General features: G+C 33.7%; 1 protein-coding gene, 1 long non-coding RNA gene and 1 other non-coding gene across 3 annotated transcripts; 1 reads left to right on the plus strand and 2 right to left on the minus strand.

Moving 5' to 3' along the window:
- Positions 1-3,104: 3,104 nt before the first annotated feature.
- LOC125584843 lies at positions 3,105-3,211 on the minus strand. The gene has a single exon (XR_007321750.1). It is a non-coding gene; the product is annotated as a small nucleolar RNA R71 (small nucleolar RNA).
- Positions 3,212-6,410: 3,199 nt separating this feature from the next.
- LOC125583956 lies at positions 6,411-9,011 on the minus strand. The gene is made up of 2 exons (XR_007320963.1): positions 8,630-9,011; positions 6,411-8,536 (listed from the first exon to the last, which is right to left on the minus strand). It is a non-coding gene; the product is annotated as an uncharacterized LOC125583956 (long non-coding RNA).
- A 1,377-nt stretch (positions 9,012-10,388) lies between these two features.
- LOC106406397 (zinc finger CCHC domain-containing protein 7) lies at positions 10,389-13,059 on the plus strand. Its single transcript, XM_013847051.3, has 7 exons — positions 10,389-10,728; positions 10,841-10,939; positions 11,031-11,192; positions 11,282-11,440; positions 11,572-11,688; positions 11,811-12,011; positions 12,115-13,059. The coding sequence occupies exons 1-7, from the start codon at positions 10,459-10,461 to the stop codon at positions 12,784-12,786; spliced, it is 1,680 nt and encodes a 559-aa protein (XP_013702505.1). The 5' UTR covers positions 10,389-10,458; the 3' UTR covers positions 12,787-13,059.
- The last annotated feature ends 2,981 nt before the right edge of the window (positions 13,060-16,040 follow it).

The raw sequence follows: 16,040 nt of genomic DNA on the forward strand, positions 1-16,040 counted from the left end.
ATGGGTTATCCGAACTCAAACCGAACCCGCAAAAATCCGAAGCGAACCCGAACTCAAATTTAGAAATATTAGAATGAAGCTAAAATCTTTGACCTCGGAAACCCGAAACACAAACAGACCTGAACCGAACCCGATTAGGTACCAGATAGATAGTTTCTCATAATATAACAGACTTCCAAATTTTCTTAAAAATATAAGCCCATTACTTTTTTGTCTCTTAATATACTGATATCCATGTTTCCAAACAAACATATTTTTTAAAACTACAATCTATGTTTCCAAACAAAACTCTTTTTTTTAACTGGAATTCATGTTTCCAAACAAACCTTTTTTTTTAAACTACAATCTATGTTTCCAAACAAACTTTTTTAAAAAATTTCTATACATGTTTCCAAACAAACCTAATTTGTACTTGAGTTTTAATAAGATAGATGTATACTTTCTTATAAAAGTTTTGGGTAAATGTAAAACTAATATGTTAGGCTTATTTTACATACATAATTCCATACTTTAAGAATACCAATAAAAATGGTTGGACGTCGTGTCAATATTGTTGGACATGTTAAAAATTGACGTAGTCTATAACAAATAATGTGTACTTTCTTATAAAAGTTCTTGGTAAATATGATAAAAATATGATTCAGTCGAGTGAAATAGATTAGAGTTGCGTCAAAAATAATGTGATCTCTTCACTCGGTACATGACTTTTGTTTTTTAATTGATTTTACGAATTTCTTTTCATTTAAAGCTTTTACGATTTCTGATTTTTTCTAACAATCTAATTATTTTTCTAATTCTTGGTCTGATATAAAAACGCTGTAAAGAAAAATAATACTTGGCTAAACTAAAGATTCAAGTTTGCGTGTGGCGTTATTCACCTCATTTTCCTTAATTCATAACCAACCACAATTATTTGTTGCTTCTGTATGCATAAACCTCAACCATGGCCAAGTTCGGCAAGATACGAAACTATCAATTTTTAAAAACATTCTCATTCTGGTATTTTAGTTGATGTGAATTTTAATGATTTTGTAATTTATTTCTCTTAACAATGATATTATTCAGTACTTGTCCAGAGAGAACTTCAATTCACTAATACAAAGGTTAAAATTACAAAAACTAAAAATGAACTGATTTAAAAAAAATAGTGTGTAAACACATTAAATTGTTTGCGACAAAGTTAAGAAAATTAGTGTGTTAACACAAGAATTGTTAAATGACTGTGAGGCTGACATGTAAACATTCTGAAGTTAAAATGATTGTGGGACTGACACATGTTAATGTGTGTGTGAACATATTTATTACAAATGTTTTTCTTTAAATATATAAGGGATAAGATGTTACGCGGCACTCGTGAACAACCCTACAAACTATAGAACTACGAAACACTCTCGAACCATTCACAATAAGGCATTTTGTTGTTGGTTTCTCGATGGAAAAATGTGAAATGAAGAACGAAAATAGACTGATATTTAAAGAGCAGACGAGGGACGACTTCCCATAATTGTTGCAAAACGTGTGTTCGTTAGTGGGAATTTCGCAGAGATCTTGGGGCTTTTAAGTTACGAAAAAATTATTCACAAGACTCGCTCACTTTCTCTTATCGTTTAAATATCTAGCGAGAGAATAAATTGCATGACGTTTTTGAGATAATTATTTATCTTTTTAAAACGAAATACGTTTGTTTTTTTGGAAAAAAATGAGCCAAAAAGTTACACTTAATGATATACCATGGATTTTACCCACTTTCAGCCATGGTATATAAGTGTTTTAATATATATTTACTACTATATAGAGTCTATTTAGAGTATTTACAGGTTCAGGTACGTTCTGGAGAAATATGGTGATTTTGGAACCTTTTAAGGTGCATAACTGCACAGACGCATCAGATGTTTAGCTATGGATGGAAACCTTCACACCGTTAGATTGAGCCCATCTTTTGACACACGATAGAGCTTTGAGTTAGCTTTCCAATGCTACCGGTTTGAGGTAAATCAGCATCCTGTATCAGACGTTATTTCCGTTTTACTGAAGAGTGGTCAGTCTGCCTCGCGAGAGGAAGCTGTCGAGGAGATGAAGGACTGTCGATCAATGAAACATCATTGGTATCGGTCAACTGTTAACAACCTAAAAACAAATCAATCGAGCAAGAAACTTGCTCACAAATCTATTTACTGCTTTAAAACCTATAAACCAATTAATCTAGCTTATTTCAAAGACCATAATCTATTGTGTAATCCTAGAGTCTCTGTGGATTCGATCCCTAATTACTACATCTGAACCTCTTATTTGAGAGAGTAATTCACTCCTTAGGGTAATTTGAGTGATATCAAATTTGGCGCCATTGCCAAGGACTCTTTCTTATTACCATTAGATTAAGTTTAAAATATAGTCTAGATTTTGTTACTAAATCTGCTTAAGTTTTTCCTCTTTCCATGCTGACACAGGTACTTAAGATGGAAGACATGAATTTCGGCCCGAAATCGATCGACGCTCAGACAACAACATGAGCGACGGGTCGACCGAAAAGTTGATCGACATTCCGCTACCAATATCGATCGACGTCATCCTGCCGGAAGCAAGTAAGTATGTTCTTACCTGTTTCAATAATGAAAAAGTAGTTCTAGGAGATCAAAAAGGTCGAGTATGCAATGCATCAAACCAAATTAATTATAGACATAGGGCTCCAATTCCTATTGGAGTAGCTGTTGTTTTGAATGCTGGACCGGAGCATCACCGAACGCTTGGAGATTGTGACAGACCTGATCGGTTCTACACTAACAGGTCTTTGATCCGTCCTCCAGCAATTCAAAGAAAAGACTTTTGAATTGAAACCCAAATATTTCTCTCTAGCAAGTCAGCACCCATTTCATGGTCTTCCTCATGAAAACCCCATAGACCATATCGAATCACTTGAGGACTTTGTGTCTAAAATCAAGGTGCATGAAGTCTCTGAAGACTACCTATTTTCAAAACTCGTCCCGCGCTCCCTAGCTGGAGATGTGACGCACTGGCTGAAACAATTGCAGCCATGATCTTTGACTTGTTGGAGTGATATCAAAAGCGTCTTTCTCAATAACTTCTTCGATGATGCACGAACCGAGGAATTTAGGAATAAGATCTATAATTTTTCTCAAGGCACTACTGAAGCTTTCAAGGCTTCTTGGTTGAGATTCAAAGCCTACCAGCGAGACTGCCCACACCATGGTTTTCCCGAAATCCAACTACTTAATATTTTCTTCAGAAGTCTCGACTGGACATACCAAGCGACTTTGGACGCTGGACATACCAAGCGACTTTGTTGATCACACCATCAGACACGAGATTGCCTTTTAAAATGCGTAAAAGGCAATTACCTTTGGCTGTGGCTTTCGCAATAACGATTAACAAAAGTCAAGGGCAACCACTATCTGAAGTTGGTATATTTCTACCTAGACCTGTGTTTTCACATGGACAGCTATATGTGGCTGTTTCAAGGGTCACATCAAATAAAGGACTGAAAATTCTGATTATCGACAAAAATGGTAAAACTAAACAGAAAACTACTAATGTTGTTTTCAAAGAGGTTTTTAATAACCTGGAAGAGTATGAGTGATGAGGTATTCTCAATTTATGTTATCTTGAGTTTTTCTACTGTTGTAGATATTTAAAAAATTTGACCCTCGCAACTGTTTTTGAGGCATGCAGGTTCAGATGATGCATTGAGAATAGTTGGGGTTGATGGGGTATCTCTTACTTGTGCGCAACCAGAAATAGATTTTTCTATTAATATTGTTTATGTTCCTTTCATGATTCGGACAAGCATGATTGTTTTTCCAAGCATCAAGTTTGTTAAGTGTGTTTCAGAAGATGGTCGTTTTAGTTTGACAAATTGGAGTTTTTCTTTAACTGTTACTAGATTTTGACCCGAGCTTTTAAAGTGCGGGATTAACTTTGATGATTTTTAAAATATAAATATTATATAAAAATTTATTTTATTTAATATATTTTATATTAATTCTAATTTTAGTCTTATTTATTTAAAATCAAAATGAATTAAAATCAAAATGAACCCCCTTCACTTTACATAAAATATGTTTTTATATTTTGTAATAGAGTGGGCTAATATGTTTCTTTTGTTTTGTACTTTATAAATATTGCAATTTTTGATAAAATGACCCAAACAAAACTTCACCCTTGAACTTCAATTGCATTGATACAGATATTCTTATATATCTAGTTTCAAAAAAGGATATTCTTATATATCTTATATGTAGATTTGAATGTAGCAAATTTGTGGTTTTTGATTTTTTGACATGTTTTTTTTAATCAAAAATACATAAATAGAATTTGTACACGTGAAAATAACAACTATCAATACACTTGTTTAGCTTCTTGCTTCAGCCAGATCATCTTTATATATTACTCCCTCCTGGTGAAGCCATCTCAGCGTCCACATCACTAATTTGAAGCCTGACGTCGTGACACCTGTCCCTCTTCCAAAACGCTGCACTTCGTCTGTGTTCTCTCTTTTTTTCTTCTCTTTCTGTCGTCTTTTCTTCTCGCCGTAATACTTCGCCAAAACCGCCGACATAAAAATCGGAGACATCCTTCCCGGTGAATCTCCGGCGTACACACGCAGTCCAACACGCAGTCCTGGAGTTAGAAGAAACGCCAAGAGGTTGGTGAACGGGCCAAGAGAAACCAGGACCTTGGATGGTGAAGCTTCCATAGTCGGTATCGATCAGGTCGGATATCCAATTAGCGTTTTCGGGTGACACCATCTCCTCAAACTCCACCGGTAGATCGATTTCTTCCGTTAAAATTTGATTGGATGGAAGGAAGAGAAAACTGTTGGAGGAGACGAAGTGTGGAATAATCCCAGAGATTGGAGTTGTTTTCACGTGCATTACTTCATCTCTTTTGGGCAGTAAAACATTAAAGTTTTTTTTGTTTTCTCTGTTTTCTAACACAATCTCATTTTGCATTTGGTTTGAAATCGTTGGCTCTGATTACATTTTGGGGGAGTCCAGAGTTATATCTGATTCCTTAATTCAGTTTTGCACTGTAGAACCAACATGATGAAATCGAAGCAAAGTTCTTCGAGGAGAGTCAGAGAGCAGCACTAGAAGCTAAATATCAGAAATTGTATCAGCCTTTCTATACCAAGGTAATGCAAATGGTCTTTGATTCTATCATCACATGAAACCTCAACTAATAAAAGTTTGATTAAAAATACTTCTATGCGTTGCTACTTACTTATATGTTAATAGTGTTGAGTGTTCTTTACTTCTTTTTGTATTCCCACATGCTTATAACTGATATATTGATGTTTTTCTGCTTTCCTAAGATGACTAATACAAGTTTAACAAGACTTCTCTCTGTCGTATGATTATAAGTAACTGACACTAATGGTTTTCTGCTTTCCTATCCCATTGTTCACATAAAACAGCGATATGAGATTGTCACTGGTGTAGTGGTGTGGTTGAAGTTGAAGGTGCACCAGAAGAAGTGAAAACAGAAAAATGAGAAGACAAAACTGCTGAAGGTATGCTATCTATTGCGCACACTAAAACCTGATTATGTTTTTAGTTTCTGATGATCGTGAAATATTGTTTCAATTGATACGAGCATCTGTTTTTCTTTTTTGTTTCATGCAGCGAAAGAAGTACCTGATTTATGGCTTATTGCATTAAAAAACAATGAAATTACTGCTGAAGAGGTCCATTATTAGGATACTCTTATATTGTTTTTGTTTATTAAAATTCGATTCTCTTTATCTTGATGTACTTTTTCCCCAATGATTCTAGATACCTGAGATGAAGGTGCTCTTAAGTATTTTAAGGATATCAAGTGGAACAGCGTTGAAGAACCAAAAGGGTTTTTAAGCTCGAGTTTTTCTTTGATGAGAACCCTTACTTCAAGAACACAGTCTTGACCAAGACATATCACATGATATGAAGATGAGCCTATCCTCGAGAAGGCCATTGGATATGATCTTTTGATTTTATCATGCATTTACTGTTTTATGGTTCTCTAGAAGTCTTATTGATCTTTTAAGTATTATCCAGGACGGAGATTGAGTGGTTTCCTGGAAAGTGTTTGACTCGGAGGATCCTTAAAAAGAAGCCAAATAAGGGATCCAAAAACACAAAGCCGATCACTAAGACTGAGGACTGTGAGAGTTTCTTCACCTTTTTAAGTCCACCTCAAGTTTCTGATGACGAAGAGGATCTTGATGATGACATGGTATGGACACCCCCCAAGTGCAGTTTTAATTTTTGACTTGGTATTTCAGAATGCGTTAACTTGATAATTCAAAATAATAAAGGGATTGCCACCATCTTTGTTTTACTTTTACTACCAATCCAAATACGTAAAGCTTCCCCTATGATTCTATTATATAAAATTTAACTGAACTACTAAGTTGATAATTAAAATAGCCTTCAGAATAAATATTATACACATTCCTCTAACACTATGCAGTAAAGACAAGTACCTTATGCGCTCTATTTACATCTTCAACCAAATTTCATACAAGAACTTTTTGCTTCAGTAGTAGCAAAGTAAAAGTATATCTCACCTAGGATTTGTTTGTGAATGAGCTATACACATTTGATATCATGCGTTTTCACTAGAACCTAAGTCCAGGCATGAGTTAGGAACTTTTCATTTGTTTCTTTCTATATCATAATACTCCTCCGTTACTGTCTCGGCAGTGAGTCTAACCTCGAGACAAGTCTTGAGCCAAGCTGCGTTTGGTACCCACCAGACATATTTTTGTCTAGAAATATGATTTGCTTTTTGACTTTTGAACAAATGGAACAACTGAAAAGCATAAGGCAGTAACTGAGAAAAATAATATTTAATTAGTTGTACATTTAACAATATTTTATAACAAAACTTATATAAGTAAGATAAATAATATTTAGATAACGAGTCTAATTAAGTGCGTTGTAAATGGAAAAAATTTATTGTAAGAATTTAGTCTATAATTTTTAAGTAGTTGTAAGTTTTTTGATCAAGATAATATTAAAAATTTTAAACATATGATATAAGAAAAAAATCACAAAAATATATATTGTAGATTTAAGAAGAGGGTCCATTAAATTACTCAGAGACAAATTGAAAAAAAAAGTTATAAATGAAACATGTCTACAATTCAGCCAATTAAACACCATAACTAAAATTTAATTATTTTTTTTTCATTCTACTCATCATTTTATATATAATTTTCAATAAAAAATTGAATACAAAATTTGGATTTGCATAAGAAAAAAAACAATGAATAATTTAAAATTATTTTTTAATTATCGAGCTACTTATATTTGTGTAATAGATTATAATATTTATATATTAAAATAAACATACTAAATATATAATTAAAATTAAAATTCAAACAAAAAACCCGGGCGTAGCCCGGGCCGATCCTAGTTGTATATAAAATGCACTTATTATCATTATTAAAAATACACTTATTGATTGGTCGTCCACATTAGCTCAACTTTTTTTTTTTTTTTGGCAGCACATTAGCTCAACTTATCAACATGATTACGGGTTATTTTAATATTGGGTTGGTAGTTTAAACTTTAAACTAACGATTTGGTAGAGGTGGATTATTTCTGAATAATATTTTGTATAGTTAATGTATTCATTAAACGTTTATTGTTGGAGTCTAAATCTTACTTTTCTGTATTTCAGAATATTCTCTAATAACATAAACAGTAACATTAGGTAATATTAATTAATTATGTAAAACTAAAATTAAAGAATGACATAGCTTTGTAATTTTTTCCAAAGGCAAGGGCAGAATCCTGCTTTAATAGTATAGATACTTAAGTGAAATATTTTTGAACGTCTTTGTTATTTATAACACATTCATTCACAAGAACCCATATATGCATCGTTATTCAATCAATCCTAAAGCCATATAATACTATCTAAGGCAATGGTTCAATCTTATTCCTAAATCTACATGCTACTACATTGCTTTCATCTGAGTTAAGATCATAGTTACTAACCGTGAGTTGTTGTTTGGATGCGCTTGCTCAACGTGGGAGAGAAACTTCTTTCTTCATAGCTTCTGGTCGTTCCTTCACCAACATGTTTTCATTATAAACAAAAAAAAACAACAGCTCAACACACTAGAAAAGTATACAATATAGTAATCTCTGCAACTTTGATAAATAAGTAAATACAGAAATTAAAAACCACCCCTACTTACTTCTTCTCAACTTAGTTGGGCTCTGATCACGAATATCACTTTCTTCCTGCTCCACTGCCTTGCCAAAGAGACGATTCTCTGTAAAAGCAACCTCATCACACTCCTTTGATAGAACTTCCCAATCTACCAACTCCATTATAGCTCCAATAAACTTCTTCTATGTTTGCAGGAATTATACAGAAGCTGTTATGCCAATTCCAATTAATATACACACAAAGAAACTAAATAAACAATTAACGAAAATCAGAAACATTTTTATTTTGCTCACGAATGAACAATCCTTCTACCAATGACAGATTCTTCAAGGCCCGCCAAGAGCTGAATTTGCAAACACTAAAATTAAATTTGACAAGAAACATCATTACCAAATGAGTATACAGTTACCAAATTCTCTAATTAATTGAATAATTAACAAAAAATACTTACCATGTACACTCTGACGATCTCAAACCTTCTTCGATGTTCTCTGTATATATTTTCCTCCGAAGCCAGTGTGTTAAGACATGTTTTTATAAACAGATCTTCTATAGTAAGTTTCTTAGCTTCACCCGTGCTCCCGTTCTACATGATGTAGATCGCCAACAATCAATATCTAAGAAATTTATCAAAACCTAAAGAACTTCTATAACAGAAGCTTTATAGAAATAAAACAAAACCTAAAGATTCGCAAAAACATAAGCTTTATATTTACCGTTTTTCCCTTACGATCTGCACTCATTTTCTTAGTTTTGATTGGGAATCAGAAGAACATGTCGTCGGGATCTTAGCTTTGTTTTGATCGATCCCGGAAAAAAAAATTAATAGATACCTAATGGATTTGTTTTGATAAAAATGAATTGTTGGGCCCAAATCACATTTAAAACATCTCAGCCCAAATCATAATCTAAATTTCATTTTTATTGAGATTTTGATTAATATATTGTTTATAAAAATTATTTAAGGAAATAAATTATTGAAAGGTAAAAAAATACATTTCTTCTTTCTTTCTGTAAAAACATTAATTTAATTTGAAATATATAGACTTTGTTTAAATAAAATCAGTAAAATTGATAGCATATTAGTATTTACTAAACTAATAACATTTCAATATGATATCTCTGCAATGTAGTTTTTTGTATAAAAAATTGCACATTTACAATGGAAAACAAATAAAAGTTTATAAAAAAAAATACTAATACCGCGATACAATTCTCTAACAAAATCGTGACACATCTAAAATATATAATATTCACCTGTAAAACAAAAATCATTCTTGCAAAAATCCGCGCGGATCCATCTCTAGTATTAATTATAGTTTACTTCCATAATTTTTAATAAAAATTGATCTGGTGCATCAGAAAGAAATTATATAATAACAATAAAAAACATTATATATATATAAATAAAATGATCAAATATATAAAAACAATTATCGATAATATATACAAATGAATTCACTCTACGCAAAGCGCATGTCTTATCCTAGTAATAGATTATTAGGGTTATCTTAATTAAGGTTTAATTCGGGTTTTTTGAATACCCATACGGATCCCGGATATTATCCGTATCCAATCCGGTACCTGACCAAATTTTAAACTTTATCCAACCGGGTATTTTCCTGTATCCAAATCCGATTCAAAATCTGATTTTTCGGGTAACTACCGCTTCCGGGAAATATATCGAGGCTTAAGTAAATATCTTCAAATTTATTGTAATATTGAAAAATTCAAAATATAATATATACATAAAAATCTAAATTTTTATTATATGGTTATTGTGGTTATTTAATTTATTTAGTAGTTTAAAATTAAACAAATATGATAGAATATACACTATTTTTTATCAAATTTTTATTATTCAAAATCATTAATTGTCATATATACTTTAGCCACATTAAGCAATTCCGTAAATTTTATTTAAGGAAATAATAAAGTACATTAATGATGAATTTATTGTTAGTTTAATAAAAAACTTATTATATAATTCGATGTACCAATATATTTCTCTAATGATTCTAAGAATCATTCTAATGATAACATGTTAGTACAAAAAGAACCTGTAATGTTTCTCAAATAATATGCAGAGATCTTCAATATATTTATTGTAATATTGAAAAATTTCCGTAATATAATAATTTTTTTTGCATAGGTGTACCTTATTAAAGGGTAAAAACGTAAAACCAATAAATACAAACCCTACACTAGTCTTTGGCCACCGCCGTAACACAAAACACCAGTTAACACAGAGAATCCCGTTTCTGAACCAAAATCGAAACCATGCCGAGGCGCAGTGATGAAAACGAGGACAAGGAAGATCCAGTAGCCATTAGAGATGGCTCGGATGAAGACGAAGACGAAGCTAATGAAGATCTTAGCTTAAAGATATTGGAGAAAGCGTTATCGAGGCGTGAGTTAGATGATTCAAAGGACACAAGTTTGTCGGATCTCGGCGGTTCTGGTGTAGTAAGTACTTTGATGGTGAATGGACGAGATTCAAAGAGTCATAAGAAGAAGACGAAGACCAGTCTAGAAGATGCCCACGAAATTGTCAGTATGAACGGTTCTCTTCTGTATCTCCCTCATTAAACGTTGCTTTAAATCAATTGTAAAGTTTGATGCTTGTGTTTATTGCTTCTTGATTTTCTCTATATTGTAACAGCCCATTGTCTTGAAAGACCAAGATGAAAATATACCAAAAGGGGAAGATGAGAAATCTGCTGAACCAACATCTAGCAATATGGTTTTGAAAAAGCTTCTTGTGAGTTTAAATCATCTTTTTGTTTTTATTTTTTCGGGTAACAAGATCTCTCTTTGTGATGAAAATTGTTGGATGTGTTTGTAATTATTAGCGTGGAGCGAGGTATTTTGACCCACCTGATGCTGGTTGGGAGACTTGTTATAGTTGTGGGGAGCCTGGTCACGTTACTATTAATTGTCCAACTCCAACAAAGCGTAAGAAGCCTTGCTTTATTTGCGGCAGTTTGGAACACGGTGCAAAGCAGTGTACAAAGGTGCGGTCTTGAGCCTCGGCTGTTTTTTTTTAATTGTTCCAATATACTCTCTTTAGCCTTATGTCTAGGGTTGTTCCTTGTTTGTACAGGGACACGATTGTTATATTTGCAAAAAAAGTGGCCACCGAGCGAAAGATTGTCCAGATAAGTACAAAAGCGGATCTAAATCAGCTGTTTGCTTAAGATGTGGAGACTTTGGACATGACATGATATTGTGCAAGTATGAGTACTCTCGAGATGATTTGAAGGTATCTTTGTTTTTAATAATCTTGCTTAAGGTTTCTTTTTCACGCCTTCTGTTGTTTTCTGGTTGCTTTAGTATATAATTGGCCTAGATTGTAGTTCAGACAAATGATGCTACTGTATTTACTTTGACCAGGATATACAGTGCTATGTCTGTAAAAGCTTTGGCCATCTGTGCTGTGTTGAACCTGGCAACTCACCGTCATGGGCTGTGTCTTGCTACAGATGTGGTCAACTGGGTCACATTGGATTAGTAAGTTGTTGAGATTCTTGTTTTCAATCATCCACACGAGTCCGCGGCTCTAAACTGAATCGATCTATTCTCATAGTATCGATGCTGAGTTCATTATCTGAATATAATAATTTTCTCTATAGGCATGTGGTAGATACCATGAGGAAAGCACAGAAAAAGATTCTGCCAGCTCATGCTTTAGGTGTGGGGAAGAAGGGCATTTCTCACGTGAATGCCCGAACTCGTCGAGCATAAGCACTTCACATGGAAGAGACTCGCCGAGTTTGTGCTACAGATGTAATGGAGCAGGACATTTTGCTCGTGAATGTCCGAATTCCTTCCAGGTAGACGCTCTATTTCACTCTCTGCTTTTGACTTTTCTTCACTTTTTCCCTTTCTCTCTCATGTTATGTGACTCAGCGCTCCCTTTTTTTCTTCTGCATGTAGGTTTCTAAGAGGAACCGTGAGACATCTACACCATCGAGCAATTCTCACAAGAAATTCAAAGAAACTCCGGAATACAATTCTACTCCCTATGAATCCAATGGGAAGAAGACTAAGAAGAAGAAGAGGAGTAAAGAAAACTCAGAACACGATTCTACTCCCCATGAATCCAATGGGAAGAAGAAGAAGAAGAGTAAAGAAAACTCGCAACATTATTCTACTCCCCATGAGTCTAACGGGAAGTTGAAGAGTAAGAAGAAAACACATAAAGGAGAACAAGCCCATTCTACACCACAGAAATCAAAACAGAGAGGGGGATGGATCACAGAGGATCCGGAGGAAGATTCTTTCCAAAGAGGAAAGATGAGGAGACTGAGGTCTCTTGTTACACCATCGGGTCATAACCACCATAGGGTACCCACTACATATATGGGTGGTCATAAGCAAAGGTCACCAACATTCCATTCCGGTGGGAATTTTCCGACCACACCATATGGTAGAAACTCATCATTCGAGTCTAGTGGGCGTGTCTTGAGTCATCCACCTTCAAGGTGGCAGCCAAATTATCCTTCTTCCCGTCATCATCAGCATAATCAAAGATATGCACCTGCACCCTCAAGGTATGGTTCGGCCCACCACTATGACGAGTTTCAAGGGGACTATGGTCGTTGGTAGTGTCAATAGATCTGGTCAGCGACGATCTAGCTCGAAATCAGTTATGCTTGATGGTCTTTGTTGGGGATCACAGGTTAGCTTAGTTTCCATAGGCGTCTAGTATTTGTTTCAAGTTTTGGGGTCAGCATTATGTTTTGTTCTCCTCACCAAACACAATTTGTTTAGTCAGTCCTCATTTCCTTTCCCCATGTCAACACATCACATTTTTCTTTGTTTTATCTAGGCCTGAGACAGATCGGGTATCCGGGCAATTTTAAGGTATTCAGATCTTTATCCGACGGATCCATAATTTTACTATCCTTATCCGGATCCGGTGTTCTCGGATATCCTGGTGTTGGATATCTTTCTAAAAATGGTAATATCCTGCTGATATCTGGGTGTTGAATATCCTTCTAAAAATGGTAATATCCTGCGTATATCCGAATTTGGATCCTTAAATAAATAAAAAATAATATTAATATATATATATATAAAGTATTAACCATAATTAAAAAATAAAAATATATATAATGTCTTTAATTATTTCTATGTATAATATTACAAAATTTACATAAAATTTATAAATACTATTATAAAAATAAAAATATATTAAATAAAATTAATTTTTATATATAGATATTACTATTTTTGAAATATTTATTAATAAAATTTACGGATCCGGATATGCAGACTTAAAAATTAAGATATCCAGATCCGGATCCGTCAAAGCCGGATCCAACATTTTACTATCCGGATCCGGATTCGACCCCTCCGGATATCCGGATTTTCGGATCTGATCCGGATCGGATCCGGATCGAACCTCGGATCGGATCCGGATCGAACCTCGGATCGGATCCGGATCGAACCTCGGATCGGATCCGGATCGAACCTCGGATCGGATCCGGATCTCGGATAAAAGTCCCATGCTAGTTTTATCTGTATTTTTTTTTGTTTAATTTCAAATCTGGGGATACTTTTTTTTTTTGTTATCGGTCATGATTTCATTTTTAAAATTGATTATTTTTTCTTAATCAACCAATCAAAATTAGGTTATTGAAAACAGCGCAGAAGTAAGAAATTATTCTCCAAATTTAAAAATCATTGTCAATATCAAAATCGGCAAAATCTTTTTGTTAATTCGTAAATTTGAATTAATTCGTGATTTTCATTTCAAATAGCTTTTACTGATATCTATACCATGTTTTGCTCAGATTTTATTTTGTCGACTTTTGTTTTGTCAACAACAAAACAAAGACACATGAGTTCTTTACACAATCATCACATCTTCCTAGGATGGATTTAATCACTAAACTAGGACTATGAAGAGCCTTAAGGAAAAGCTATATCGGATAGGAACCGAAGCCACATGCCGATTATTTTGGAGACAATACAACAAAAACCAAACGATATCTTTAAACGACACAATCTTTCACAAAGCATCACACTTCAAACAAGTAGTAATACCATAACTACCATTGAAGCCAAAAGCCTTAAAGGCACCGTCTAAATAAGCCAAAGAAGCTGGGCGCAAGCATCACGTCTGTAGGGACGCGCAAGCATCACATCTGTAGGGACGACTTCACAAAAGAGCTAACCAAAGCAAGCCCAAACCAACCCATATTGACTGAATCCATAGTAAGAGCATCAAACTTTATGGAGACGACTAGCACTACTGAAACGGGTCCATCCTAAAGGAACAAGCCTCGTCGCTATAACATCTTCAATCACTGAACCAAGGCTATCTGACGATGACAAAGTTGAAGTGACAGAACACCGGAGACACAATACTATCAAAAGGGCAAGATAGAAACATAATTTATTCGACAAGGTGGGATCAAGGAAGATGAGATCGTGAAAGACCAAATCGTAGACCACAATCGACTCTTACATTGCTTCACCAAACTCGAAGGAAGAATTAACGAGTTACATCAGATGTGACTTCAACATGTACCGCACACCAGAAAGAAGATTTATAGATATGGTCAAGCACAACAATCAAACCACCGCGTCGCAGAAGAGATCAGACCACACCACACAATCTTCGAAAACATTGAATGACCCTTCAACACCTCTAAAGCCAAATAAACTACACTACCGACTCTCTCCCAGTGCCGACGAGACTCGCCGGAGAAGGAGAACCGGTCAACTTTTTCCTTTAACCGCCGCTAGTTTTGTTTTGTTTTGGAGAGGTTTTTTCAAATGGTTTATCTAAAAGTTTTGGTTCAGATTTCCTTTGTTATATCTGCTTTTTAACCTTTATAACTAGTTTATATTTTTTTACCAGTTTATAAATTATCATCTTTAACAAAAAATTATCAGTTTTTATATTTAATATATATTCTTGTCTTAAATTTGGAGAATGACATCATCTTTTCCCGAGTTTTAAATTATTCATTTTCAATTGCCTAAAAAAATTTATAAAATGAAACCAGGCTTAATAACAAATACAATATCATCTTCAAAATTTATACAAAGATGAATGTGAAAAAAAAATTAAGTAGTTGATCTGGAAAAAAGGAAATGAGGGTTGCACAAACTACATATGTAGGAGAACTTGAGAAGATAGCAAACCATCAGGCCACCATTAACCGGGGTGCTTACCCCGGTGCTTAACCTTTAAAAAAAAATAAAATAAATGGAAGCAGCAGTGCTTAAACAAGCGCAGTAAACGTCGGTTGTTCCCACTGTTCGCGGGCCCCACTGACACGTGGCGGCCTGCGATTGATTCATTTTTTTTTTTAATCAGAGACAAAAAACCAAAAAAAATAAAAATAAAAATAAATTAAGCACTCTATTTGGGGTGCTAGGGTTAATTATGTTCTCAAAACATTGGATGTTGTGAATGAGTCAAGGGGCCCAAATATCCTAAAAAACTATTTGAATTGACAACTACAAGTTAAAGATTTTCACAATTTTTTAATCAATTTATACATTTAAATACATTTTTATCTTATATGCGAAGATTAATATCTACCAATTTTTTTTCAAATTGTCCACCATAAAAAAATATAAATTAGTGATAAGGGTAATTCTCCTAAATAGACTATTTTCAAGTTTTGATCATAAAAATAGACCATAAGGAGGAAAATGCCAAAATGTTTTATTTAATAGGTAAAAAGACCCTACTACCCTAGATATACAAAAAATAATAATAAAAAAAAAAAATAAATAAAAATAAAAAAAATAATTTTTTTTTTTATTTTTTTTATAGTTTTAGATTATATGTTTTCAAATTTGAACTTTTTTATAAATTTTTTTTTTTATATAAATTTGTT

The sequence above is a fragment of the Brassica napus genome, chromosome C3, assembly GCF_020379485.1.
Source record: "Brassica napus cultivar Da-Ae chromosome C3, Da-Ae, whole genome shotgun sequence".
Taxonomy (NCBI): Eukaryota; Viridiplantae; Streptophyta; class Magnoliopsida; order Brassicales; family Brassicaceae; genus Brassica; species Brassica napus.

Coding starts and splice junctions, on each gene's coding strand:
- LOC106406397 (XM_013847051.3), top strand. CDS start 10,459: ATGCCGAGGCGCAGTGATGAAAACGAGGACAAGGAAGATCCAGTAGCC. Junction 11,193..11,281: donor GTGCAAAGCAGTGTACAAAG/GTGCGGTCTTGA, acceptor TTGTTTGTACAG/GGACACGATTGTTATATTTG. Junction 11,441..11,571: donor ACTCTCGAGATGATTTGAAG/GTATCTTTGTTT, acceptor TACTTTGACCAG/GATATACAGTGCTATGTCTG.